Source organism: Labrus mixtus, chromosome 16 (genome assembly GCF_963584025.1).
Source record: "Labrus mixtus chromosome 16, fLabMix1.1, whole genome shotgun sequence".
Classification (NCBI taxonomy): Eukaryota; Metazoa; Chordata; class Actinopteri; order Labriformes; family Labridae; genus Labrus; species Labrus mixtus.
In genome coordinates, this window is record NC_083627.1 from 11,772,871 (window position 1) to 11,799,858 (window position 26,988).

The 26,988-nt window shown below is 40.5% G+C and overlaps 2 protein-coding genes across 4 annotated transcripts; one reads left to right on the forward strand and one right to left on the reverse strand.

Annotated features, from left to right (window-relative positions):
• The first annotated feature begins 520 nt into the window (after nt 1-520).
• cpsf1 (cleavage and polyadenylation specific factor 1) lies at nt 521-17,919 on the forward strand. 2 transcript variants are annotated; one of them, XM_061058863.1, is made up of 38 exons: nt 521-681; nt 1,308-1,473; nt 1,593-1,620; nt 1,730-1,863; nt 1,981-2,061; nt 2,195-2,346; nt 2,979-3,125; nt 3,296-3,435; nt 3,554-3,664; nt 3,783-3,876; nt 3,965-4,052; nt 4,467-4,610; nt 4,722-4,773; nt 4,861-4,934; nt 5,030-5,104; nt 5,192-5,272; nt 5,827-5,922; nt 6,046-6,216; nt 6,480-6,621; nt 7,124-7,302; nt 7,568-7,707; nt 7,804-7,984; nt 8,088-8,294; nt 9,386-9,472; nt 9,561-9,707; nt 9,849-10,001; nt 11,582-11,698; nt 11,992-12,082; nt 12,658-12,742; nt 14,343-14,484; nt 14,615-14,767; nt 14,915-15,091; nt 15,369-15,435; nt 15,520-15,567; nt 15,655-15,810; nt 17,166-17,295; nt 17,457-17,595; nt 17,691-17,919. In XM_061058863.1, the coding sequence occupies exons 2-38, from the start codon at nt 1,330-1,332 to the stop codon at nt 17,736-17,738; spliced, it is 4,401 nt and encodes a 1,466-aa protein (XP_060914846.1). In that variant the 5' UTR covers nt 521-681; nt 1,308-1,329; the 3' UTR covers nt 17,739-17,919. The 2 variants fall into 2 exon arrangements, with proteins under 2 accessions (XP_060914846.1, XP_060914847.1); XM_061058864.1 differs by having other exon boundaries at nt 5,827-5,904.
• A 401-nt stretch (nt 17,920-18,320) lies between these two features.
• On the reverse strand, nt 18,321-26,649 carry adck5 (aarF domain containing kinase 5). Of its 2 annotated transcripts, XM_061058865.1 has the most exons (15): nt 26,526-26,649; nt 25,265-25,356; nt 25,012-25,161; nt 24,154-24,229; nt 23,437-23,637; nt 23,194-23,334; nt 22,358-22,471; nt 22,131-22,262; nt 21,953-22,036; nt 21,781-21,862; nt 20,855-20,933; nt 20,682-20,773; nt 20,248-20,500; nt 19,858-19,974; nt 18,321-18,826 (listed from the first exon to the last, which is right to left on the reverse strand). In XM_061058865.1, exons 1-15 carry the CDS (start codon nt 26,547-26,549, stop codon nt 18,724-18,726), a joined length of 1,740 nt encoding a protein of 579 aa, XP_060914848.1. In that variant the 5' UTR covers nt 26,550-26,649; the 3' UTR covers nt 18,321-18,723. The 2 variants fall into 2 exon arrangements, with proteins under 2 accessions (XP_060914848.1, XP_060914850.1); XM_061058867.1 differs by lacking the exons at nt 25,265-25,356; nt 26,526-26,649 and having other exon boundaries at nt 23,437-23,632; nt 25,012-25,065.
• Nucleotides 26,650-26,988: the final 339 nt, after the last annotated feature.

Consider the following 26,988-nt stretch of genomic DNA (forward strand, 5'->3'; position numbering starts at 1 on the left):
TTGTGCTCAAAGCAAAGTTAGATTTATTTCAGAATGTCTTACAATAATATTTACACACAGCAGACACAAAGAGGAGAAAAAGGAATCGTGCTGCAAACATCGACCAATGTAAAACTGTGACGTTAGTTAGGAGATGGACTGATGTATTTATTGAATAGTCACAGAGATTTTCTTCATTCAGAACCACTGTTCTGTCTCGAAACGTAGCACTCAGAATGTGTCCAGTAAGATTGCTTGGTCAGAGCTCACTGTTAGTTGCTCCTGGAAATCCAAGGAGCCTTTTGCGTCAGCACCACATTTATAAATATATTATTTCAATTAATATTATATTAATTATTATAAAAAATAATCAGGATTTATTGTTAAATGTTGCTTTGAACAAAGTCATGTTGCCTTAGTGAAACTTTCCAAAACTCAGTGGACCTCGGAAAGCTACAGCTCCAATTACACCATTTTAACCAATGGGGGCAGCAGTACGACTCAGATCCTAATGGGACAGCCGGAAAAGGAAAAAAAAAACACGAAGAAGAAGGAAGCGGCAACAACACAAGTTGCTAAGTGCTAGCTTACCTAGCTATCGGGGAGCTAGTTGTAGTTTGAAAACCACAAAATATGACGCCTTAAATGTAAGACGAAGAAGGACAAACAAAGCTGCGGACTCTGATAACGTGATTGATATAGGTACGTTGACAGGTTTAATTCACCATTTGCAAAAAAAACATGTCAGAAAAACGTGTCAGGTGCAGCCGCTGTAACATCATCGAGTTGCTAACATAGCTAACGTTACCTGCCTTCCCTGCTCAGTAATAACAAAGTCCCCACATGTGAAGTGCTGTGTGCGTGTGCGTGTTTAATTAATACAAAGTAAAGGTGTTTAAATAACCTACTGGTTGCAAAAGCCCAATGATGTGCTAGTTAGCGTTTGTTTATCATGGAAACCTCTTTAAAAATCCATGATTACATCAAACAATGCTTACCTGGTTGTTCAATGATGTCACAGCCACACAAAGTATTTTATAGTATAAAATGTAACGTGTGAGGTCAGTATGCATGTTAGATTTTGTTAATGTTCACCAAAATCAGCACGAGTTTTTATATTTTATGTCGCTTAAATATGATGCTCTTCCTTCCCTTTAAAGATAAAACACATCTTTTACTCCACTGTTCAGTAAGTAACCAACCTCAGCTTTGTTTCCCACTGCCTATAAAGAAACACTTTGTGTGTGTGTGTGTTTCCTAATGGGACAGTTACCATCAGAGTGCTTTTTAGAGATTTTAAAAACTAGATGCTTCTACCTTTCTGTCAGATGCTGAGGGTATCATACCAGGATGTATGCTGTGTACAGACAAGCCCACACACCCACTGCGGTGGAGTTTTCTGTCTACTGCAACTTCATATCCAGCAAGGAGAAGAACTTGGTTGTTGCCGGGACATCTCAGCTGTACGTCTACAGAATTATCCACGATGTGGAGGTAACTATAATCCTCCAAAATCAATTGTTTTCTTTGTTTCAAGTTTTGAAACTCAAGCAATGAAACCATCAAAATCTTTTAGTGATGTGTGTAACGATAATGTTTTTTTTTTTTTTCAGAGTACGTCAAAGGTTGACAAGTCTTCAGGTAGGCTATGTGTTGTGTTTACACTCAAAGTATTACTAGTAAACTACAACTCTGTCATTACTCAGTCATACAAACTTAGTTATTTGCATTCACTTATTTTCGTCTACAGATACCAAATCCCGTAAGGAGAAGCTGGAGCAAGTGGCAGCCTTTTCTCTTTTTGGCAATGTTATGTCCATGGCCAGTGTACAGCTTGTGGGAGCCAACAGAGATGCACTCCTTCTCAGTTTCAAAGACGCCAAGGTATCATTTTTTTATGCTGAGCATTGAATAACTGTCATTTTTAATGGCCTAAAATAAATAATAGGCAAAAATAACTTGATTTGAGTTGACCTCTTGGTGTGTTTCTTCTTTCAATAGTTATCTGTAGTGGAGTACGACCCGGGGACACACGACCTGAAGACGCTGTCTCTTCATTTCTTTGAGGAGCCAGAGCTTAGAGTATGTACTGTGGGAACAGGAAACACTAAATATATTGAAAAAAAAAAAAATGTTTGTAGATTTATCTGTCAAAAAATAGAGAAACGTTTAACATGAGCAAGCTTATGAATTCTGTTTTTCTTTTCATTTTCAGGATGGTTTTGTACAGAATGTACATATTCCCATTGTGCGCGTTGATCCAGAGAATCGCTGCGCTGTAATGCTCGTTTATGGCACCCAGCTTGTGGTGTTGCCATTCAGGAAGGATACTCTCACTGATGAACAGGAGGGTGGAGTCGGAGAAGGGTATGATTGCCGTCTGCTTGTTGTGGTTGTTTAGTTGCATGTCAATTTCTTAGGTGCACCAAAACCTGATCTTGAGTTTGTTTATTTCTGATCGTTCACAGGCTGACCGATTAGTTGTTTGTCTGATATTATTGGTTGATAATATCTGTTTTTTGGGCTATCACAGATACATCACTGTCAGTGAATATGTTTTCTGGTATACACTGTTATGATGAAGACAACTATTCAAAGAAAACAAGCTTGGGGTCATTTAGAAATGGTGACTTCATGTAGTTTTTCTGGCCAAGTGTTCTATAACTGCATTGTTTACCATACTGTGTGTACTGTCAATTCTGCATGTAGCAGAGCTGATGGGATGATCCTTGCTAGAATTGGTAAACAATGTATAATGTTTAAGATTAGATTATTCTTTTGAGTTTCTTTGCATCATCATGTTGGTGCAAAAATGATTTCACAGAAAATGTTTTTTCCTTTTTTCAACTGAAAATTCAAACACATTGGTCACAGTATCAGTAAAGCTGTTCTTTGGTTAAACTTTTCTGACACTGGACACTTCTAAATCAAACGGATTGGGTTTAATATGTGCCACATGCATTATCTATTTATCATCTATGTGTTCTTCTTATCCCCAGGCCTAAATCCAGCTTCCTGCCCAGCTACATCATTGATGTCCGTGAGCTGGACGAGAAGCTGCTGAACATAATAGACATGAAGTTCCTCCATGGCTACTACGAGCCAACGTTGCTCATCCTGTTTGAGCCCAACCAGACGTGGCCGGGGTAAGTCCAACAAATGATCTACTAGATTAAGTATTTATTTTAGTTTTGGTTCAGCTATATATGGACAAAGTTACTGCTGAAGTTGGTGACTGAGTTTTCTACAATTATGGACCTGACTTTTTTTTTTTTTTACACTTCTCAAACTATTTATTTCCTGATTCAACTGACAGGCGTGTGGCTGTGCGTCAGGACACTTGCAGTATAGTTGCCATCTCCCTCAACATAATGCAGAAGGTTCATCCTGTCATCTGGTCTCTCAGTAATCTGCCTTTTGACTGTACGCAAGTCATGCCTGTCCCAAAGCCGATCGGTGAGCTCAGTGAATTCTCTCCTTTTGGCAATACTAACGGTTGATGGCATCCCAAAGTTGCCAGGTCATAATAATTTCTGTCCGAGTTGGAGATGTTTATTTACACTTAATCTTTCAGGTGGCGTTGTGGTATTTGCTGTGAATTCATTGCTGTATCTCAACCAGAGTGTTCCACCATACGGAGTTTCTCTTAATTCTCAGACAACTGGGACCACAGCGTTCCCTCTACGTGAGTATCATCTTCATAAAACACACGTCTATATATCTTTCTTTTTTTTCTTTTTTTTATGGACTAAACCCATCATTTAGACTTTTACCCTAACAAAATGAGATGTGTTATTTACCAGGTATACAGGATGAAGTGAAGATCACACTGGATTGTTCCCAGTCTGACTTCATCGCCTATGACAAAATGGTCATCTCTTTGAAAGGAGGAGAAATGTGAGTCTGTGTGATTACCAAGAAAATTGTACAAAAATGATGAATGGATGTAGTTCATGCATCCTCACTGACTCTTGTTTTCTGACAGTTATGTGTTGACCCTCATTACTGACGGCATGAGGAGTGTCCGGGCGTTCCACTTTGACAAAGCTGCTGCCAGCGTCCTGACAACTTGTGTAAGTTTGTGGTGGAACTGTGAGCAACAACAACTGGATGAGACTGGAATTCTCTTTCTTGAACAAATGTACTTTTCTTTTTATCTATGGATAAACACAAAGGCCCGGATGGATCAGTTATTTTAAAATGTTGCATACTGCAGCCTTAAATTAATAATGATAAAGGACACTGATGTGATTTGAGAACTTTGAAAGTAGACCGATTTCTTGCTTATTATCTTATTGCGAATCAGAATCTGATTCATCATAAAAAATCTGAGTAGAATTCAGCCAACCTCACTCAAAACCCAGAGGTAATTTCCTCATATATATTTTTAAATATAAAGGAAATGCACAACATGTACAAAGTTTTTCAGCTTTTAGAGACTTCAGAAGAGTCTGCCGTCCCTCACACTCTGCGCGTTCCCTCTCCAGATGGTGACCATGGAACCCGGTTATCTTTTCCTGGGTTCCCGCCTCGGAAATTCGCTGCTCTTGAAGTACACCGAGAAGCTTCAGGAGACGCCGTCAGAGGAGGGAAAAGAAACGCTGGACAAAGATAAAGAAAAAGACAAACCGGTATGTTTGTAATTGCATGAAAGATGAGAGAAAATCCAGATGCTATGTGATTGTTTAGTTATAGTGATTCGTCGAGATGCTGTTTGATTTGACATAACTGATCCATTTCAGGAGGAACCACCAAGCAAAAAGAAACGCATGGAATCTTCCACCAACTGGACAGGTATGTTAAGATATATGTATTTTTTGTGCCAGAAATGTGTGTGTGAGATCTTCTAAGCTGTGTTTCCCTCATCCTTTATTTTTTCAGATGAGGTGGACGAGATAGAAGTGTATGGAAGTGAGGCCCAATCAGGCACTCAGCTGGCCACCTACTCCTTTGAGGTAAAACAAAAACAAACACCTAACAGCCCTATAGCTTTTCTTTGGAGGTCTTTGAGGAAGTTAACTAATTCATCTTTTCTATGTGTTTCGTAAAGGTGTGTGACAGCATACTCAACATAGGACCTTGTGCAAATGCTTCCATGGGCGAGCCCGCCTTCTTGTCTGAAGAGGTACACTCATTCAAACACTCCCAGGTGTCTCTGTAGATTATTTCCTGTGTTTAGAGGTGTCTGATTTGGTTCTCATCTTACCCACAGTTCCAGGGTAACCCCGAGCCTGACCTGGAGGTTGTGGTGTGTTCTGGCAATGGCAAGAATGGTGCTCTGTCTGTACTCCAGGTAAAACCTCCCTTCACTTTTATTTATTGTTTTAATGCAACTGTTCCGGTTTTACTGAAGCCCTGTGTGGCAAGTGAGAGAAAAAAGTTAGTGATCCTCCTGAACAAGATAGTTTTCTCTTATGTGTCTGTGACTTAAGCACTGATGCAGTAAAAACATTTAGCTGAATAATTAAAGCTTTCTACCTGTTCCTAAAGAGAGAAACAACTCAGATCAGACTGTAAAACAGTAGATCACCAGATTTTTTTTCTCACTTGCCTATCGTGGCTTCTGTGCTGGTCAGTTATATATAGTATATAGTATATGCACTGTCCTAAAACCTGTGGTCGCGAGGGCCGTCTGCCACAGGTCCAGTGACGGTGCTACAGTAAAGTCTGGGTCTACCAGGGCTGCCTCAGAGATCGACGGAGTAGCCTGTAAACAACCCAGACACAAGCTGCTAACACGTGATTTTGTAGCTACTGTACATACATACGAGCGTGGAAATCCAGATAATGTACTGTGAACTGTCTGTGACTTGGACTTTTGTTCAATCTTTTTCTTTCTGTTCTCAGAGAAGCATCCGGCCCCAAGTAGTCACTACATTTGAGTTGCCAGGTTGCCACGACATGTGGACAGTCATCTCAAGTGAAGTAAAGGAAGACAAAAAAGTACAGTTTATGTCCGCCTCACAGCTTTCACTGGAATGAGTGTTGAAATGGTCCGTCATTGATGTTGGCAGCTTCAAAAAAAGAATTTTAATTTTTTGAATTTTTTTGATTTTTATCCTCTAGCCTGTGAAAGGCAGTGATTCAGAAGATGGGACAGAAACCGAGACGGGTGAGGATGGTGAAGAGGGAGAAAAGGAGAAAGAAGAGGAGGAGGGGGAGAAGACGGAGGCGCCCCTGGAGGACGATACAAAGAAGCATGGCTTTCTCATTCTGAGCAGAGAGGATTCAACTATGGTAAAACCAAAACTTCAATAAATATCTGTCTGGCAGTTTAAATTGCAATAAATTAAGGTTTAAAAAAAAGCTGATGGCCTCGCAGTTTGGTCGCGCCTCATGTACGGATGCTATAGTCCTCCAAGTGGGTGGCTCGGGTTTAAGTCCAAACTGTGGCTCCTTTCCCATAAGTCATTCACAACTCTCAAATAACACAACATGTCTTTAATATCATGAAGATGGTCTCTAAAAGACTTTGGCTTGGTTTTTCTTTTTCTTTGTAGATCCTTCAGACGGGTCAGGAGATCATGGAGTTGGACACTAGTGGTTTTGCTACTCAGGGACCAACAGTGTTTGCTGGAAACATCGGCAACAACAAGTACATCATCCAAGTTTCTCCCATGGGTATTCGACTTCTGGAAGGAGGTGAAATTGATTTTTTTTTTTGTAATTTCTTTGGAAAACAGTAGGAAGGGAATATTCCAGTAGATTTATACTTTGGCAAAATGGGCTGTATCGGCTGAAATGTAGTATTCAGGACAAAGCAGGAGTTGCGACTCATATCATGTTCTGTCATTGAAGGTTGGTTGATTTGAAGACAGTGACACAGCCAACAGCTTGATCTGTAAAAGTAAAACAAGAAACACCTTAAAATGGTCTGTTTCTGTGGCAACCCTTTCTTTTATGTTGTCAGAATTAAAAGCTGTGTGAACCTGCAGGGGGCAAAAACTCAACTGTTATTTGATCAGGTTTTGAAAAAATTACATATCAGACAGTATAGCTTGTTTTGAAGCTGCATGTTAGTCATTTATACCTGAAAATATGTAAGACAAAATAGCAACTTGAATTTTCCTTTATGGCCAGTATAAGGAGTTTAACATCATTCAAACCTGTTTTACTGACATGTACTCTGATTTTTTGCCTCCAGTGACACAGCTTCACTTCATCCCTGTGGACCTGGGCTCTCCCATAGTGCACTGCTCTGTGGCGGACCCTTACGTGGTCATCATGACTGCAGACGGAGTGGTCACCATGTTTGTGCTAAAAACTGACTCATACATGGGGAAGACACATCGACTGGCCCTGCAGAAGCCACAGATCCCCACTGTGAGTAAAGCATACTCAACAGGCTTTTCTTTTGAACAAACACGCCCCCTGCTGGCCGAACCAAAGCTCTCATTCTCGGGTTGCTTGTTCTCCTGGCTCTCAGCAGGGTCACTCTCTGCAATTCTGTGTAAAAAAAAAAAAACTTGAAACCCTAAAATTCACAGATTCTATAAACTCAGTCATTACATTGTAAGCTTCACAATATTCAGTGAAATCATTTTTATTTGTGCTAAACTTGTTAAAAACATATTCTTTTTTTAAACAGCAATCTCGTGTGATAGCATTGTGCGCGTACCGTGATGTAAGCGGCATGTTCACCACAGAAAACAAAGTGAGCTGCTCCGTCAAAGATGACACAGTCATCACAGGTCAGTCTGAAGAAGAGACCATCATTCACGACCTCAGGTAAATAAAATATCCTCCGTAACACATAACAATGCACATGTCATATTTAGTAAAAGAGTAACCTATTCTTAAATGTTATTAAATGTGTGTCTGCAGCAATGCTGTAGATGACGAGGAGGAAATGCTGTATGGAGACTCTAATGCGAGTGCAGCACTTGCGAGGGAGGAATCAAACAACAACTCCGGGGGGCCGGGTCATTTTGGAAGTGATGGAAACTCGGGCAAAGCCGAACCCACCCATTGGTGCATGATCACCAGGGAGAGTGGTGTTATGGAGGTGAAAGGGCATATAATGCACCATTAAAAAAAATACACATAATGCAATGTCTTTCCTTAACATCCCTGTTTTAACTGTCTGATTGTTTCTTACTTTTCAACAGATTTACCAGCTCCCAGACTGGCGGTTAGTTTTCCTGGTGAAGAACTTCCCGGTTGGTCAAAGAGTGCTCGTTGACAGTTCAGCCGGCCAATCAGCAACACAGGGGGAGGGTAAAAAAGAGGAAGTAACACGTCAAGGAGATTTGCCACTGGTTAGAGAGGTGTCTTTGGTTTCACTTGGAAACAACCAAAGCAGACCTTATTTATTGGTGAGTCCTTACTTTAAGAGTCTTCCTGTTGATTTCATTGATGTGTTTGTGCCTCACTCAATCAACCCTTTGAAAGTGGACTGAGGGGGGTGCAGTCTTGACAAATTCTGTTTAAATTGACTAAATGAAAACCATCACAGTTACGAGTATATCGATGAAAGGTTTGAGGTTGTGCAGACTTTATGGATATGAAGAATCTTAGAAGTAACATCTAAGTTAGGGTTGTCACAATACAACATTTTTAACATGATATGACAAGCAGAAATCAAATGAGATCAATACCTGTTACCACAGTGATACAAATGGAAGTCCAAGGCACCCAGTATCGTCATTTCTTGTTTTAATGACCAAAAAATTAAAGCAAACTCCTGCACACTATCTCAGTAGCACAAATCAATTGGCAACATTTTGTTACCAAAACGTTGCAAATGTGTCTGTGGCCTGTGTCTTTAGTTGATATACCTGTTTTTAAATTTCTTGATTATCACTTAAAATCCTTACTTTTTTGGGGGGGAGGACAGATCTGTATTTTTTTTAAGCTCTGGTTCTTTCTTTACTTTTGATGAAGAAAATAACTGAGATTGTTTTAAAAGATGGGATTTTGAAAAGTATCCAAATATTGACAATTTGACAACCCTTTTTTACAATAAAAAATACCAAAGTGAGTATTATTTCTAAAGCTTTCAAGAGGCCTTCACACTTTGCTCAGTCAAATGGCTCAATCACAGAAATTAAAAAATACTCAGACTTCAAATGACTAATGGTGAGTTAACAGATATTATGTCATGAAAAAATGTGCACAGAGATAAGAGGTAGCACTTGTCCTAAGGTGTCGCCAAAATCAATGCAAGACATTAAAGTTCCTCACGAGCTTTAAATACTTAAATAGATGTAAGATTTTTAGGGATATGACTCGCTTCCAAATATTTCAAGGAATGACGGCACAATAGGCAAAAACACAAATGTAGGCCCTGGAGGAGCCATTCCTATTGTGGAGGTTTAAGGGTGCAAATGTTTCATGGAAGGAAATAAATAAAAATGTTGAATAAAAAAGAAAACTAGGTATGTTAATAAATGTTTTTGTTTTTAAGGTCCATGTTGAAAACGAGCTTCTAATATACGAGGCTTTCCCGTACGATCAACAGCAACAGACGAACCTGAAAGTGCGCTTCAAAAAAGTAAGAACCCGCTCTGGATTCTTTTGGACTACATAGAGTGTGGTTTATAATGAAGTGAATCTTTAATGTTTGACTTTGCCCTGCACAGGTGCCTCACAACATCAACTACAGAGAAAAGAAATCAAAGCTTAAGAGGGATAAGAAGACAGACAGCGGGGCTCCTGAGGACAGTTCAGCTGTGAAAAGTCGGATTGCCAGGTTCAGATACTTTGAGGACATCTCTGGATACTCAGGGGTAAGAAAGCCAATTTATCAAGTTGATTTTTAGACACTTTTTTAAAAATAGGACAAGCATTTTTTGACTGTTTTTTATAAGCAATAATAATAATAAAGTACTCTCTGACAAACCCGCTCGCACCCGTGCTTGTTGTAACAGGTGTTTATCTGTGGGCCGTCTCCTCACTGGATGCTGGTCACCTCTCGCGGAGCCCTGAGGCTTCACCCCATGATTATCGATGGTGCAATTGAGTCTTTCTCACCTTTCCATAACATCAACTGCCCCAAAGGTTTCCTCTACTTCAACAAACAGGTACAGTAAGAACACTGAAATTGTTTGTAACTTTAAAAGGTTCTCTTCTCCACCGACATCGCTCTGTGGTTTAAAGGCAGGGTTGGTAATTTTCTCCAGAAAAAACTTTTTAAAGATTTTGGTTGAAATTGTCTTTAGGTCCTGACAGACATTTAGAATTCATGTGCTCTGGAAAAGGAACAAGGAAAATCCATCATCTGTAGCAGTTGTAAACCTGTAAAAACTTTGACCAATGTCTGCCATGAGGTACCGATCTGATGAACCAATCATGAACCTCCCTGTCTCGTGCCTCGTTCTCTACCCCATGCGTGCCCTAGCCTACACTCAAAGCACGTCAGTAAAATTTACGACGTAGTATCTACACAATACAAGCGATGAGCTGAGGCATGCTTCTGGAGAAACGGCGCTCGTGCATGTAAGTGAGGGGGCGTGGCTTTTGAGGGAGCACAGAGGGGACGGGCTGGATGTAGACGGGGCACTGAGGGAATGCTTCTTTCAAAATCATGCTAGTTTTAGAAAATGACCAACCCTTGCCTTTAAGTTTAGGATTCCACACATATACGGATGATAATATTTCATTTTAACAGCAGTGATGTAAAAGTTACTTGTAGTTATTTAATGTAATGCTGTAATGTAAAGTCTTTATAACATTAGTACTACACTTTAATGAATATGAGCAGTGTTTCCCATACATTGATTAATCCGTGGCGGCCCGCCACATTATCGACAAGGTCCGCCACGGATTAATTTTTGTATTCATAAAATTGCTGCGTGCACGAGAGAGAGCACGCGAGAGAGTGCAGGTGCACTATGAGTATGAAGCGCATTAGATGTAGCTGCATCAACTTTCCCCGCTCCTCTCTCTGCTGTCATGACTGTGAGCATTGCAGGGAACATTGCTGCACAAACGCACGCACACACACACTGGCACACCTTACTTTGCAACAGCACAAAGTTGATCCGTGATCCGTACGGACCATAGACTGTACATAGTAGATACGGACCAAGTCGGGAACACACGTGATCCGGTCAAACGGTCGGTTCGACTTTACTCCGTTTACTCTCACTGTGTCTACAGCCAAGTTAACAATAGCAACGCCATCTCACAGCCTGCTAAACTAATGTAGAGGGAAAAAACATATTTGATATGAATACAAACGCCCCCGACTCCACCGCCCAGGTATCGCATCATTCTGTGGGAAACACTGTATGAGCCTCTGCGATTGAATGTTTCTTTCCAAAAAAAAAACATCTTGGGTATAGAGGATCCTCAGCCTTTTTTTAAAACAAAGATCCACATACTGTCTTACTCACTTCTATATTATTTTTTTTGAATATACAAACTTGTAAAAGTGCTGCAACCTTAAGAGGATTGGTCTATGTATAAAATATTTAAGAGTTGAACTTTGAGAACCAGTTAAACTCAATAAGGTCCATGCACTTTTGGACCTCCATATGCAATATTTAAAGATTTTCACAGCAACTGACACAAGGCAAAAACCGTAGAACCATTTCAAATCCTTGGAATTCTCATGGATAGTTTCTAGTTTTAGTGTCTTATCTTGTGTTTGTTTCCCCAGGGTGAGCTGAGGATCAGCGTCCTGCCTACCTATCTGTCCTACGATGCCCCTTGGCCAGTCCGGAAAATCCCACTGAGGTGCACCGTCCACTACGTCTCCTACCACGTCGAATCCAAGGCAAGGCTCCTCTCACTCTGCCCACACAGCACCAGAGGCACTGAAGCAGCTACGTGACACAAATTCAAGCTGTGAAACTCATTCCCTGGACTCACACACCTCGTCTTGCATAAAGCGATGCAAAATAAAAAAGCGTATCGATCGAGCAGCTTTGAAAAAGTTTGAGATGAAAGCCCTCTGGCCTTTAAGTTTTACTTGCTGCAAAGAGAGAAAAAAATCAATGAATGTGACTTTGAAGGAGTTAGACTTTGATGTGAAGTTTACTGTGTGTTTTTTGGCTTCCTCTCTCTCAGGTGTATGCTGTGTGTACAAGTATAAAAGAGCCCTGCACACGCATCCCCAGGATGACTGGAGAGGAGAAAGAGTTTGAAACCATAGACCGAGGTCAGGCATAATGACACACACTGTTAATATCACTGATTCCCAACCTTCTTTGCCCCAGCAGACCTATCAGATGAACTCCTGTACCTGTTTATCAACACCACCTGCTAAAATTGGATATGGATAATTAGATGCAGAAAAATGAACTAACTGAAATATTCTGCTGTCTATATATAATCTGTTAACGGCACAGGTCAACAACAAGGTCAAATGTTGCATCCTTTATGATATTTTGGTCTGCAAGCGCAATGACTATTTATTCCTGCTCTCCCTGTGGTGGTTGACCCTGCTGTGCCTTTGAATGGCTCATATTTCACTTAAAGAAAAATGTAAAGTGCTCAGTTTCCTGATAGTCTTCACACACTTTCTATTTCAAAGAATGGTTTGCATGCTCTAATGGACTCAGTTTTAAGGAAGGCTTCTTGACAGTCCACTTTAGGTAGCTGGTAGTTTACTGATTCAATGGCACTTTCTAAAACACACCATTCCCCCAGTTTGTTGTCCAGTTTCAGATTCTATTTCCTTCAACCACAGATATGTTCATAAGTTGCTGTTGTTTCTCCTGTGTCTTTCTGCAGATGAGCGGTACATTAATCCTCAGCAAGAGAAGTTCTCCATCCAACTCATATCTCCAGTCAGCTGGGAGGCCATCCCCAACGCAAGGTAAAAGCATTCTTCACTATGAATTGCACTCCGATGATAAGCAAGGGTGCAGTTTGCGAAATGAATAAGAGAGCCTTTTATTAATACCTGTTAAGCTTCTATAAATGAAAAGGTCCAATAAACACAGAGTTGTTGGCAGATTTGGTTCTCTCATTTTCTCCTCACCAGGTCGTCCCAGTGGAGACTTTGCGCTCCTTTCATTAAAATTCATGGGTCACTTATCCAAGTTGTAGAAAATTGATCAAGTCTCTCATGGCTTCTTTCTCATTTCAGGGAACGAGTAATGTAGGTTATTTTATCCAAGACCCAATTATTTATATGCACTTATTTGTGGTCACCTACTTTTGTGGAAGCTCTTCTCTGGGGACCTAAAACACATACATGTAGCATGCAGCATTTTTTGCATTGTATATAAGGGCCATGGGCTGTATACACAGATAAACAACCAGCTCAACCTCTTCCCGATCTGCAAAGACAAAGCCAAAGTACCCTAGTGACGGGCACTGACATATTTCATAATTGGAGCCTAAGTCTGCATAGTAGAGACAGGCTGCAGGAACTGCGGCACAGATGTTACTTGGCCAATCAAAACTCACCTTTAACATCCAAATAAAACAGGAGAGATCCCTCAGGATTGGTACAGTCCACAGCAGAACATTCTTCTGTCTGTTTGAAGCAGACACTCAAGGTTATGCAAGTTCAATGACTCTTGTGTTAGTTTGTTGAGTTCACTCTACTCCAGGGCACACAGCGCTGCAGTAGCTGCATCCATCAAAAGAGACGTCAAACATGGCACTTTAGACCTTTTTGTGACATAAAAATGACTAATTAAAAAGAAAATTCTAAAATAATTTGAACACAAATCAACATGACAACTATCACAATGAAATGAAATGTCATGTATTTTGATTTGATAGTTTAACCCCTGTCCCATCTGTTATTGATAAAGAAGGGTTTATGACCTGTACTGCAGCCAGTGAGAAGAGGGAGCTCTAAATCTATTTGCTTCATTTCAGGCAAGGTGTTGTGCTGTCCATCATGTATACAGTCTTAAATGAACACACTGATTCTGTGAGATTAGATTAGGGAGCACTATACCTTCTGTCAAACCAGATATAATGTAGTGTGATTCAAATCTGGAGATATTGGACAGTACTGTCCACAAACAGCAGAAGTAGACATAGCCACAGTGACAACACCCATTGGTTTGTGTTATTAACCATTATCCTTTGTTTCCTAGATGACTGGTAGCTGTGCCTTAAATTATATTTTGTCTGGTTACCTTTTTATAAAAAAACCCAACTCATTAAAAATGTTCTCTGAGGTAAATAATCAGAGAACAAGGGTCAGCTTAGCATCTCTCATACAATCAAATGATTGTAACCAGTAAAGCTCTGGTGGACATTAAAGAGAATACAGACATGCTTCCCTTTTAAACCAATGAAAACATCATATTTGTAGGTATATAACTATATCATAACAGAAGAATGTGTGGCCCGTCAAAATGTGTCCATAAAATATTTCACTGGAAAAAACAACGAGTAGACTCTTAGTGATGTTTGAGTGTGTCCTTGCTTCATTGTGTGTCTGTCGCTTTAAGGATCGACCTGGAGGAGTGGGAACATGTAACCTGTATGAAGACAGTGGCACTGAGGAGTCAGGAGACAGTTTCAGGGCTGAAAGGATACGTGGCAGCAGGGACCTGTCTGATGCAGGGGGAAGAGGTCACCTGTCGAGGCAGAGTGAGCAGAACAAAAATAACACCAGCATGAGATTTATTATACAGTATATATTTATGTTAGAACCAAATGATAAAAGTAAGGAAGGGAAAAAAAAAACACTGATGACTTTTTATTTGATGCTTGTGTTAAGATTTTGATCCTGGATGTAATTGAAGTGGTGCCAGAGCCAGGGCAGCCCCTCACCAAAAACAAGTTCAAAGTGCTGTATGAGAAGGAACAGAAGGGGCCGGTGACAGCCATGTGTCACTGCAACGGATACCTGGTGTCAGCCATCGGACAGAAGGTCTCAGCCACACTCTCACATCACAACTCTGGGAAATCACACAGCAGAAAACAGAAATATAACACTGTACAAAGGGGTGGATCTTATGTATGTATGTTGCATGTAAATATGCAAAAACAAGGGGTAACCTCCTCTGTGTTCCTGTAGATCTTCCTGTGGGTCTTGAAGGACAACGACCTGACGGGCATGGCCTTCATCGACACTCAGCTCTACATCCACCAGATGTTCAGCATCAAGAACTTCATCCTCGCTGCCGATCTTATGAAGAGCATCTCACTGCTCCGCTACCAGGAGGAGAGCAAGACACTTTCGCTCGTCAGCAGGGTGAGGAAATGACACCACTGAAGCAGTTGATTAACTGCAGGGATTGAATTGTTCCTCTGACGATTAAGATTAGCACCTTAGTGTTGTATTTGATTGCTGAGGGAGATTGCACTACTCACACTCAAGTGTTTATTGATTAGGATGTACTAGTAAGTATTGACAATGTGTCTCCTTGAATCCAATCAAGTTAATCTTGAAGAGAGCAGCTTTAGCAGCAGGAAATAATTCAGTAGCCATCTTTGTTTGGGTTTAACTTTTTTTTCTATTTTGGCAACAGGATGCAAAGCCCCTGGAGGTTTACAGCATTGACTTCGTGGTGGATAACAACCAGCTTGGGTTCTTAGGTAATGTTTAGTTCCCTTTGTAAGGAAAATTAATCTAAAATAAAATATCCTGGTCTCATTCATTCTTATTCTTTTTACTTTTAGTGTCGGATCGAGACAAGAACCTCTATGTGTATATGTATCTTCCTGAAGGTAAGACATTGTTCAGGAAGATGCAGATTTTTAGCAGCTCAGTTTGACTGCTCTTCCTCTCTAGTAACGTGCCGTGTGTGCTTGCAGCTAAAGAGAGCTTTGGAGGAATGCGCCTGCTGAGGCGAGCAGACTTCAACGCTGGAGCAAACATTAACACTTTCTGGAGGATGCCGTGCAGAGGAGCGCTGGATACTGGCAGCAAAAAGTCTCTGACCTGGGACAACAAGCACATCACATGGTTCGGTAAGTGGCCAAGATATCCAAAGCTGACCGGGCAGTTATTAGGGATGTTATGATTCACTGAACCTCGCAATACTGTATCTATCATCGTCTTCATTTTTACATCGGTAAAACACCCATGCATGTAGTAATCTCATTGGCTCTTGCACTTGTTTGTGCAAGTGAGGTTTCATATCTGCTTCCCAGCAGATGATAATGTGGTTTTTCATGTCTCGAGCATTTCAGCATGGTACTGTTTTACATGCTGCATCATGTTGGTTGTTCTATTTGTGTAGTTCATCAGCCTCTTGCAATATTTGCACATTGATTTTGTCCATTATGTGCTCAACTCACTTCTTCTGAAATCAAAACAGGAGAGACTTAAAGCATGTAACATCCTCTGCTGGGTAAAAATGGAGTATCACAATACAGTTTTTGTCTTATAATTTAAGTTGTCCATATTTGTATTGATTTTTGATTGCATTGCAAGTATTGTGACATCCCTAGCTATAATAAACAAGTGACCTGCAATTGATGACTGATGACAAATAGATGTAGAGAAAAGCAGAGCTGTGTCCATAACTGCCAATTTAGTTGTAAATACAGTTAATAAATAAAGGTACCGGTAATTCTCGTGTATATCCAAGAATGATACTATGGAGGAGGAAAGATGCCATATCAAAAATATTAAATGTACCCTAATACATTTATTTACTAGTGTATCCAATTTGATGTATTTGCAAAGGTATAATATGCAAATTTAAATGAAATGTACAAAAACAAAGCTAAATAAAATAAATAATTTATTTGTTGTAAAATGTGACGTACATACATTTAAATGGCTTGTTGGTGTGATGTGTAACACAACAGCTTTGGCCTCAAATAGCAGTCCTGTTCTGCAACATCCTTTGATGGCAGAGTAGAGTTTTCTGGCACAACTTCAGCAACCACCGAAGGTGCATGAAGAGCGGAAGGCTTGAAGAGGTCAAAAAGCTCCAGCAACACTTGTAGTACAAAGATCATCTTTATTGGACAGACGCGTTTCGGCTTGTGGACTTCATCAGGGTCATGGTCTTGATGAAGTCCACAAGCCGAGCTGCACCTTTCCTCTTGTTCTGTCATCAGGCCTCTGTCGAAGCGAAACGAGTACCTTTCCTCACAGTGTAAAACATTGCCACTGACAATTGATCAATCATTTTCCAATGTTTTTATTTTATTTTTTTCCACACTGGCTGAGTGGGGGATTCAGGGAGAGAGAGTGATACAATATATTGTGTGTATTTTAAAGAATCATATTGTTGTTGTAGACCTTTGTTAGGCAATAGATTAATTGATATTTCTGCACGGAAGAAACACCCTTTTATTCTGTATTCTAACAGCAACTCTAGATGGAGGAGTTGGCTTACTCCTTCCCATGCAGGAGAAGACTTACCGCCGTCTGCTCATGTTGCAAAATGCTCTGAACACGATGCTGCCTCATCATGCTGGTCTGAACCCAAAGGCCTTCAGGTTTGCCTCCGCCTGTCATACAGTACTTTTTATACACATCACTGTTGAGAGATGTGAGCGTGCTCTCTTGTACACAGACAGTGTGTAAGTCAAAAGTTTTAGTATGTGACTGATGGAGTTAGCCGTTTGGTAAAACCAACCCTTTTGTATCTTGTGTCCAGGATGCTGCAAAGCAACAGACGGGGCTTGCAGAACGCTGTGAGAAACATCCTGGATGGAGAACTCCTCAATAAGTACTTGTACCTCAGTACAATGGAGCGGAGTGAGCTGGCAAAGAAGATTGGTACCACTCAGGACATAGTAAGTACAAAAAACAGGAGATAGGATGCTGGGACTTCAGCTCTTCCTTTTTCTCATTTCCCTCTTCCTAAATCCTGTTTTTTTTTAATCTCTAGATCCTGGACGACCTTTTGGAGATCGACAGAGTCACAGCTCATTTCTGAGATTCACATTCCCACAGTCTCGTTCACTGAAGCCGTTTTATACTGAATGAAGAGAAAGAAATTGTCGACTTTTTTGCAAACTTAATGATTTTTCTTAGTTAAAAAAAAAGAGAGAGCAGCCATGTTTTCTTAGGATATTTTGTATAAAAACAAAAAAATCAGTAAAAGTAATTTACCCAAACCTTGTGTGTGTGTGTTTATTGTACTTTAAGAGATCAAGACAGGAACGCTGATTTTAATAAAAGATTTAAAATATTTTATTAACATAGTGACATTACATAAAAAGTATTTGGTGAGTTGGCATTGATGTTCCTTTGATTCTGAGCGTACTACATCTGAGATGCACTGTTCAGAGATGCTTATTAAAAACATAGATTGATCCTTGTATCACAGACTATTCAACATTTAGTTATTGCCATCATTAAAGCATAGTGTTTCTATTGAAGAACTGAAATCTCAAAGGCAACCCCTGATAACGCTCACTGTTAATTTGAACTCTTGCTCAAGTGGGTACGCACCTTTGTAATGGTACAATAATTTGGCATAACTCATTACAGAGACACTTTCAATCATCTCAAGTACTGATGACATGAGCATCTGCTACAAAACGTTGTCTTCCATTGATTCTAGAAAACCAACTTAGCTTAAAATCAGTCGAATATAAGAGCATTTTCACAACAGTTTAAAACAACTTTAACAATTTAAATGTCCAGATATAAAATTAATTTAAATAAAATCTGACAACATGATGTTCAGAGAGTACTCTGAAGTGGGTTTGGTGCTTTAAAAGTCCTGCAGGTTAAAATATCTCACTGATGATGGAGACTTCATGTCTGCCACCAGAGTCCAGGATGATTTGGTGTCGAGCACTCGAGCAGCAGCAGCTGCAGTTTTTGGAGCTGCTGCTGAAGTGAAAAGCTGTTGGATTGCATTAACGTGCTTGGAATAGCTCCTTATTCGCTCTTCCTTGTGGGAGCAGCTTGAACTACCTCAGGTACTCGTACATTTCTGCATCCACAGATGCTAGGCCGAAGTATGACAGCATGCTCAGGAACCAACGGGTCAGACTCATGGCTGCCATTTCCCATCTGTAGAGCAGAGTTAACGGAGTCAGAACTTATGCAAGGTAGTTTTTACAGATACAGGAAGTTTGTCTTGGTGTTTCAATGCTTTACAATAATATAAATGGCCAATACAAAAGAAAAAAAATGGAAGCAAAGTAAACAGTAGTACCCCTAACATGTAAAAGTATTTAATGTAAATATTTTTATTAAAGGATGAATGTGCGTAGATGTCGCGTTTGAGCACCAGCATGAAATCAAAACAAACTGCTGTTTAGCTACAACTCTGCCATACTAGAGCCTCCGCTCTCCTCCAGCATCATACTCCCAACTTCCAAAATTGTCCTTTGCTCGAGCTGCAATTGCCAGTGGCTTGCATTGTTGTGTGAGCAGGCTAATGTTAGCACGCTTTAGTTAGCTCGTAGCTTCACTTTGTATGTAAATGTATACGGAATGACCGTGATCTAAAAAAGCTTATGTGACATCCAAATAAGCAGTGAGTGTTATTCTTCTTTCCTCTAGTCCTTGACTAAAACAGCTTTTATATGCAAGAGGAGGAGCCGGCCGTCCCATCAATGTAAACACGGCTCTCACAACAACACCGCCAGCAGGACTCGAGCTTCTCACTCATTGTAGACAGTCATGACTCAGAGAGATATACAGTACTTGATTTCTGCTATATTCATGTCAAATGATGCACATTCTTCCTTTAAAGTAAAAAAAAAAAAGGATGTGCAGGAATGAGAAGATGTTGCCATGTGAGTTTACAGCGATCTAAATACATAGATTATAATGAATTCTGGCATCCACCGTGGACCAAGTAATAACTTATCTCTTGTCCTGTAAATATGCAAGTAGTGTTATCTGAAAAAAGTGGAATCCTGCTTCCTTAAGTATCACTCTATGAATATTAGCTGTAGAAAAAGTAAGTCATAAAAATGCATCAATGTTGATTTCAGTCTTTCATAACCAGAGTCACAGTTTTTAATTTAATGCAACAAAGAAGTGACTGAAAATAAATGATATGCATTATTGACTCAAAGTAAATGAGTCTTTACCTTAAGGCCAGTTCAAACTTGAGGCTCTCCCATGTTAACCTGACCCAGCTGAAGATCCAGAGTCCAGTTATCATCCTGCTCCTCTCTGCCTGAATCTTCCCCCAACCTCTGACCGCACTAAAAAAAAAGAAGAGAGAGAGAGAGAGAGGTGCATCGTTTGTTTCAAACCTGTTAAGATTTTGTGACTTTTAGCGCAAGTGTCCACTGACAACAGTGTTTTGTTCAACAATGCTCACTCACTGGCTTCCATCATTGGGCTTTTCAAACAGTGCATGGGGATGAGAATGTTTTCCATTTCACTTTGCTCTTTTGCTTTTCCACATTGGGAATATTGTGCTTTGGGCTGCAGCTTATTTGCCAATGCTTCACTGACTAAGCTCTAAAACGAACCTCTTAGCCATGACAAAGTAGCGATCCACTGGTGCTCCAAGAGTGATGTTGATGCTCCGGACGGTGTTAATGTTCCTGAAGACGAGCAGCATGGGCCGAGGCATCGACTTGAGCACCTGCATGATGCTTTCGAAGCGCTGCATGGCCATGTCGCGCATGTAGGTGGTCTCCTCTCGACTGAGGATGTTGGACAGACCCAGCTCGCGCATGTTGATGGGCCGCTGCAACAGCATCTCGCAGAAGAGGAAGTATTCTGCAGATCATTAGATAAGACAGCTGGTTATTTTTTCAAGCTGCAGCAACCGGGTGGATCTGCTTGACACGCTAAGTAAAAGAAAACGCATCTAGTATTGAAAAATGAGGGGGATCATAGCACCCAAACAAGGGGGGGGATATGCAGCATTTATTGAAACAGGAAGTTGAAAAATATGTACCTTTGACCCCAAGTGCATTGGAGTACTTCTGCATTGCTGCCTCGTCTCTCAGGACTATGGACCTCCACAGTTTACAAAGGGCAACTCTGTCACTGAGGTAAAGGTTACAGTTACAGTTGATAACGGAGTGTTGCCGGAGGTTTTGCTAAACAGACTCCGTCTTAAAATCTTACCGTTGACTGAGGAACTCGTACAAGCCGTGGTCCAGGAGCACCAACTCTGCCTTCTTATCAGGACCTGGTCTCACTAGAACTGTAGAGGAAGAAGTGGATGAGGGTTAAATGAGTTCATTGTTGATGACAACTGTGCAGCTTTGATTGATTGTGTCCACAAAATCAAGGGTGAATGCAGTCATTAAGGTCTGGTTTCCCTTCACATGTAAGACTGTTTGTTTACTTTTCTGAGAAGCACATGACTGCAGAACACCATTGATCAAACTCTGTTGTTGTAGAATTTGTTGTTTTGTTTTCACAAATTGTGAAATGTCTTATTTGGAAACAGATTATTTTCCATTCTCTCTTTTTCTTCATGTATGTGAACCTGTTTTTGGGCGGCTGTGGCTCAGTTGGTAGAGTCGGGGTTCGATCCCCAGCTCCTGCAGCCACATGTCCGATTTGTCCTTGGGCAAGACACTTAACACCAAGTTGCTCCCATTGCTTCATCATTGGCACGTGAAAATGTATGAATGGGATTAGTTACTTCTGATGCTACTTCACATAGCAGCCTCTACCATCAGTGTGTGAATGTGTAGGTGTGAACTGTGGTGTAAAAAAACGCTTTAGAAGACTAGAAAAGTGCTATACAAGCTCAAGTCCATTTATCATTTTGGTCCCCATTTTTCCATTCTAGAGGGAACCCTGTTTAAGGTCAATGCTAACGTGCTCATGATGGATAGGCCGGGTCTTTGTAACATAACAATGAGTAAGGTCTTTTACCTGCTTTTTGTGTCTAGAGATAACACTTGTTATGACGCTATACAAATAACGATTGATTGAGATTGATTGATTGAGCTCATTAGCATGTTAAATGCACTAGTTAACAATTCTTATACAAGGGAAATGTTTTTACACTCTAGTATTACACAAATGAATGAACCAACCGTTCCCAGGATGAGGGTCAGCATGGATGAAACCCGTGTAGAATATTTGCTCAGCAAAAGTTCGGATCAGTTTATCTGCAGTCTGAAAAAAACAAACAGATTTGAATATTTCAAAACAGCATGATCATATGGTTAAACTCTGCTCCACATATTGTAGCGTTCATTAACTCACATCTTTCAAACTTAATCCTTGTCTTTTAATTTCTTCCACATTGTTGATTTTGCAGCCATGGCAAAACTCCGCTGTCAAGACTCTCTATGAATTGGAGAGAAAAGGTATAGGTATATGAAAGGTTAAGTCGATGAAATGTTAGAAGTCATGGTGTTTTGTAACCCTGATATAAGCTCACCTTACTAGTTTGCTCCCAGAAAACTTTGGGCACAACAACAAAACTAAAGTGTCCCAGCTCCTCTGCACACCTCTCAGAATTCCTGGCCTCATTTTCAAAGTCCAGCTCTTGTGCCAATGTTCCTTTTAGATCCTACACAAAGACAATTATAAATCAATACTGGATAACTATCAACCTCAAAAAGACATTCAAAGCAAGCCCATCAAGGAATACAAACGTTTTCTGACCTTAAGAACCCATCGGAATCCAAAGCTGGGGTGCATGAACTTCACAATGTCCAGCAGAATTTCCAATGTTCTGATGTCACCATCAAAGCGATCCCTGAGATCAATGTACTGCACCTATAGGGGCCAAAAAAAACAGAGATGAAGGGTTATGCTGAACAATGTGGACTTTACCCTCCCATAATTGACTTAAAATGCCTGTTAGGTGGGGGAGTTTCTTTTGTAAACGTTCAATGATGAAACAGTGGGACAGACTATCAATTATCTTAGATTTATTCAGCCGAGTTCAGACAGTACAGAGCATGAATGACTGACATGTTTTCATGTTAACAGTCTTGCTTAATATTCTATTAGCAGGTACAGCCTACAAATTCCTTTCCATTTGGGTACACTTCTAATAGGCTAGAAAGAAGACGTTACCTTTACTTGAAACTGTCAGACATACACTTCTTCAGCCTCAGTAAATCATACTTCCTTTTCAGCTCACAACACACACCTGGCTCTCCAAATATAGACCTGCTGCTATGAGGTGTCTTAAACCCTTTTCACACATACGGAAATCTCCTGGAAAAACTCCGGAGATTTGGCTACGCTTGACCAGTTGAGAACCACTGGTTTAGAATATATTCACTGGAATGCCAGTGAAGAACAGGAACACTTACTCAGGGTGTTTGAAAAGTGTCTAAAATCAGGTTTGTGTCTGCACTGTACACTTTTTATATCTATCTGACATAATCTGACACTTTCTGGATTTCCTGTACTTGGAAGTAAGAACCCAAAATTCAGCAAGAAGAAGGACATTATAATGTTAACTTCAGCTTCTCAGACACCTTGCTTACCTTCACAGCAACAGGAGTCCCGTCAAACAGTTCTGCCTTGTGAACCTGGGCCAGGCTGGCCGCAGCGATGGGATCATAGTCGAATGTTTTAAAAAGCTGCTCCGGGGTTTTGTCGAAGTCTTCTTGGAAGAGAGCATCCACCTGTCACAGAGACAAACGATCAGACATTTTTTTTTTTTTTTTTTTTTTTAAAGCTGTCCTCGCTCACTGAAGCGCGTGCCTTGTTTGTGCTGCAGTTCTCACCTCTTTGTACTTCCTGTTCAAGGCTTTGTCTTCAAGTATTTGCAAGGTACGGATGTATTCGGGGGGTAAGAGGTGATTGAAGGAACACAGACCTTGGCCCAGTTTGATGTATATTCCTCCATTCTTCACGGCTCCTTCCACCATGCATTCTGCTGCCCTCTGGTGGCACGCTGACATCTCAGTATGGTAGGATGGGCTGTTCTAGCAGGGGAGGACGACAGTATTCATTGGCCTATTGACATTAACACCATTAGCAGCAGGAACAACAATGACTGTCTAAACACGGCTCATGGTTCAGCCTTTTTTTGAAACATTTGTTTTTGCATGTGTTACCTAAAAGTGTATACTGATGTGGAGAGAATATGTGACCAAGGTACATATTAACAGTTTGTTTTTTGTCGACACATACAACCAGAAGAAACAGGTCTTTTTTTTGTCTGTGGCTAAGAAACGGCATGTGTCAGGAAGAAACATGGAGTTGTCCCCCACCCTGCAGGTGCTGATATCTCTCAGAGAGTGTGCGCTTATCTCTCTCTTTTTGTCAGAATCACCCGTTTGCAGAAAGCGGCGATAAACAATTCAGTAATTGAATCTTGCGGGGCGCTAATTTGCTTTGTGTAACAGATTCTCCTCAAACTGTGAGAATCCAGAAGCTTTTATGTCACGTCCTGGCTTATCAATAATCACAACTTATTTCAATTACATGATGGAACTTACCTCATCTAGACCACGAAGAGCCACGTTGGCAGTCCACCAGTAATCCACAGAGATGAAGACTCCCACAGAGAGAGATCTAAGGACACACAGGTAAGAGGTTGCTGTTACTTTAAAAGCGTTGGAGTTGACTTTGTTAAATGACATAAACAGGCACAATCACAAATGATCAATATAAGCGCTGTGCCCAAGATCAGTTCCAACCCAGGGGACACAAACTTCACTCAGGTCATACCAGTCACAGAATGAATCCAAAATAATGATCTCATGATCGGCAGAGAGGTCAGCAAATCAGTGTGTGAATGTGTAGGTGCGACCTGTGGTGTAAAAGCGCTTTGAGTAGTCAGAAGACTAGAAAAGCGATATACACGCTCAAGTCCATTTACAAACAAATCAAGTGATTTTTTTGTGCCTCCGTGAAGTGACTTAGCTGAGCTTTAAAATCTGTGTCCAAGTTTACTGGACACAAATTCATACTGGTAAAATAGATTTTTTTTTTACCACCATCAGATGACCCAGATGAACAGTTTCCTCTTATTGTAGATACCTTATTTAATGTGTGCAATTCTGCGTCTCAATCTACAAAGTTTCTTCACGGTATTGTGGGAAAATAGGGGAAAAGGGCAAGCCAATAAGTGACCTTGTTGGACTAGTAGCTCAGGGTGGCTAATGCTAGCTAATGAGGACAACTGTCACATACTGAAGTTCCCTCAAAAGGTCCCTAGTTCCGGGGGAGAGTTCTTGAGGTTGAAAAGGGGCAAAACATCACCTGCTCGGTTGATTCCTCTTTACTGAAAACCAATTGTGTGAGCACAACACCTGAATGAATACAGTAAGGTGCATCTATTGACAAACACAAACCTGAAGAAGCGGCCAAATCCTTCGATCACAATCTGCGTCTTCCTTCTGGCTCTTTGATCGGACGCTGCATAACGGACACCCACTGCCACAGGCACACCGACAGAGACGCCAACAAGTGTCTTCCACAACATCCCTCTGCGCTTGCCTTCCCTGGGAGCAAGATCGGAAGAAGTCCCATTCATAAACAGAAAGAGAAACATCTCCACGGCTGAAATGTCATCTGTGACTTTGGTCGGGCTGTTCATTTTTGTACCTGAGTGAGCTGAAGGATTGTGTTGTTTGGAGGGAAGAGCCGGGATGTGGACATCTTCTGGGCAGAGCCATGTGACGCAGACACAACCTTATCTGAAGACAACAAAAAGCACAGCATGAGGAGAACCCTATGTTTTACTCTTAAAGACTTTTGCAAGAAAAAAAAAACGTTCCGCTGCTAACCAGAGTTCTGTAAACACATCTTTAGGGACAGCAAGTTAATTGTGGACTGTGTCTCAGATATTATTTTTACCTGGGGAAGATCATTGCAGTTTTTGTTTTGTTTTTTTGAGCGGTGTTGATATGTTCAATCTTAAGAGCTAGATATAAAGAAAGACTTATTCTGAGTGGATTGTGCATGCATTTTTCCAACCAAGAAAGTTTTCAGAAAGCTGCTCTCCAGGGAAAGAAAAACATCGGAGAGAAAAACCAGTTGGGCTCTAATTTAACGTAATCCAATAGTCTTATTATTTTCCCAAGCAGGACGCGTTGGGTTTTGTTCGGCTGCAACTACTGGATGATTATTGTCGTTGTTGACTTCAAGCTTGATTCACAACACAGGCCTGGATAGTGGGTTGAGATGTGCAAGCTTGTATTTATGTTTGTATATGCTTGCCGGGAAAGAAGAAGAAGGTTGTGGGGGGTGGGGGGTGTGGGGGGGGGATTCTAGATCAAGGTCAACATGGTAGGCAGGGGTACTTAGTTGTTTTTGTTCCCTGTCTGTCAACTGAGGGACAAAATGTCTCTAGTGCTGACAAATTGATGTACAGATAGCAGTAATGTCAGGGACCTTAGCACAGACATATCAAACAAACTCTGTCACTCACACACAGAACAAGCCTGAAAAATGCTTCTCACGACCTAAATACATTTAACAAATGTAACTGAGAAGATAATTAGCTCTGATCAACACTGGTGTTGTGATAGTAAGAAATCCACTGATAGTTTTCATGTGGTGCACTTCTGCTCTCATCTGTCAAACTCAAAATACAGTAACAACATATATTAAGTAAGTTGCCAACCAACCTGGACTTCAAATGACACATTACAACACTTACGTATCTAATGTGTGTTTAACACGTAAATAAAAAAACAGCTTTAAGTCCTTAACAGTTCTCTTCTCCCATTGGTCTACGTTGCTAACGTGGGTAGTTACAGTGAAGGCTAACCTGGCTAGCTGTTGGTCAACCGGCTAACTTTAGCTATCACAACTAAGGTTGCCAATACAAGACAGAAAACGTTCAAACATTTCGTTTATTTACCACTCTGTTGGTCTCTCCTTGCATTGTGTCGCGGGTGAAAAATAGCTCTGCTCAAAGGGATGTGTAAATTCCAGGGTGTCTTTCTCAATGTGATCGACTGCAAGAACCACCTCCTTTGGAAACGGGGCGGTCGGACAAAAACGGAACAAGAGGTTACATGGCCATTGACTTCCGTTTTCGCTTACATCTAGTCCACCAAATGAAATACATAAAGTCTATAAAGTTTATGATTTTACTCTATTCGATCAATCGACAGTGTGGAACCTGGTGTGAGCGAACGTGAAAATTACAATGAACAAGTTTTCGAATTTAAAGTATTATTATTATTATTATTATTATTATTATTATTATTATTATTATTATTATCATTATTATTATTATCATCATTATTATTATTATCATTATTATCATTATTATTATTATTATAATATTATCATTATTATTATCATCATTATTATTATTA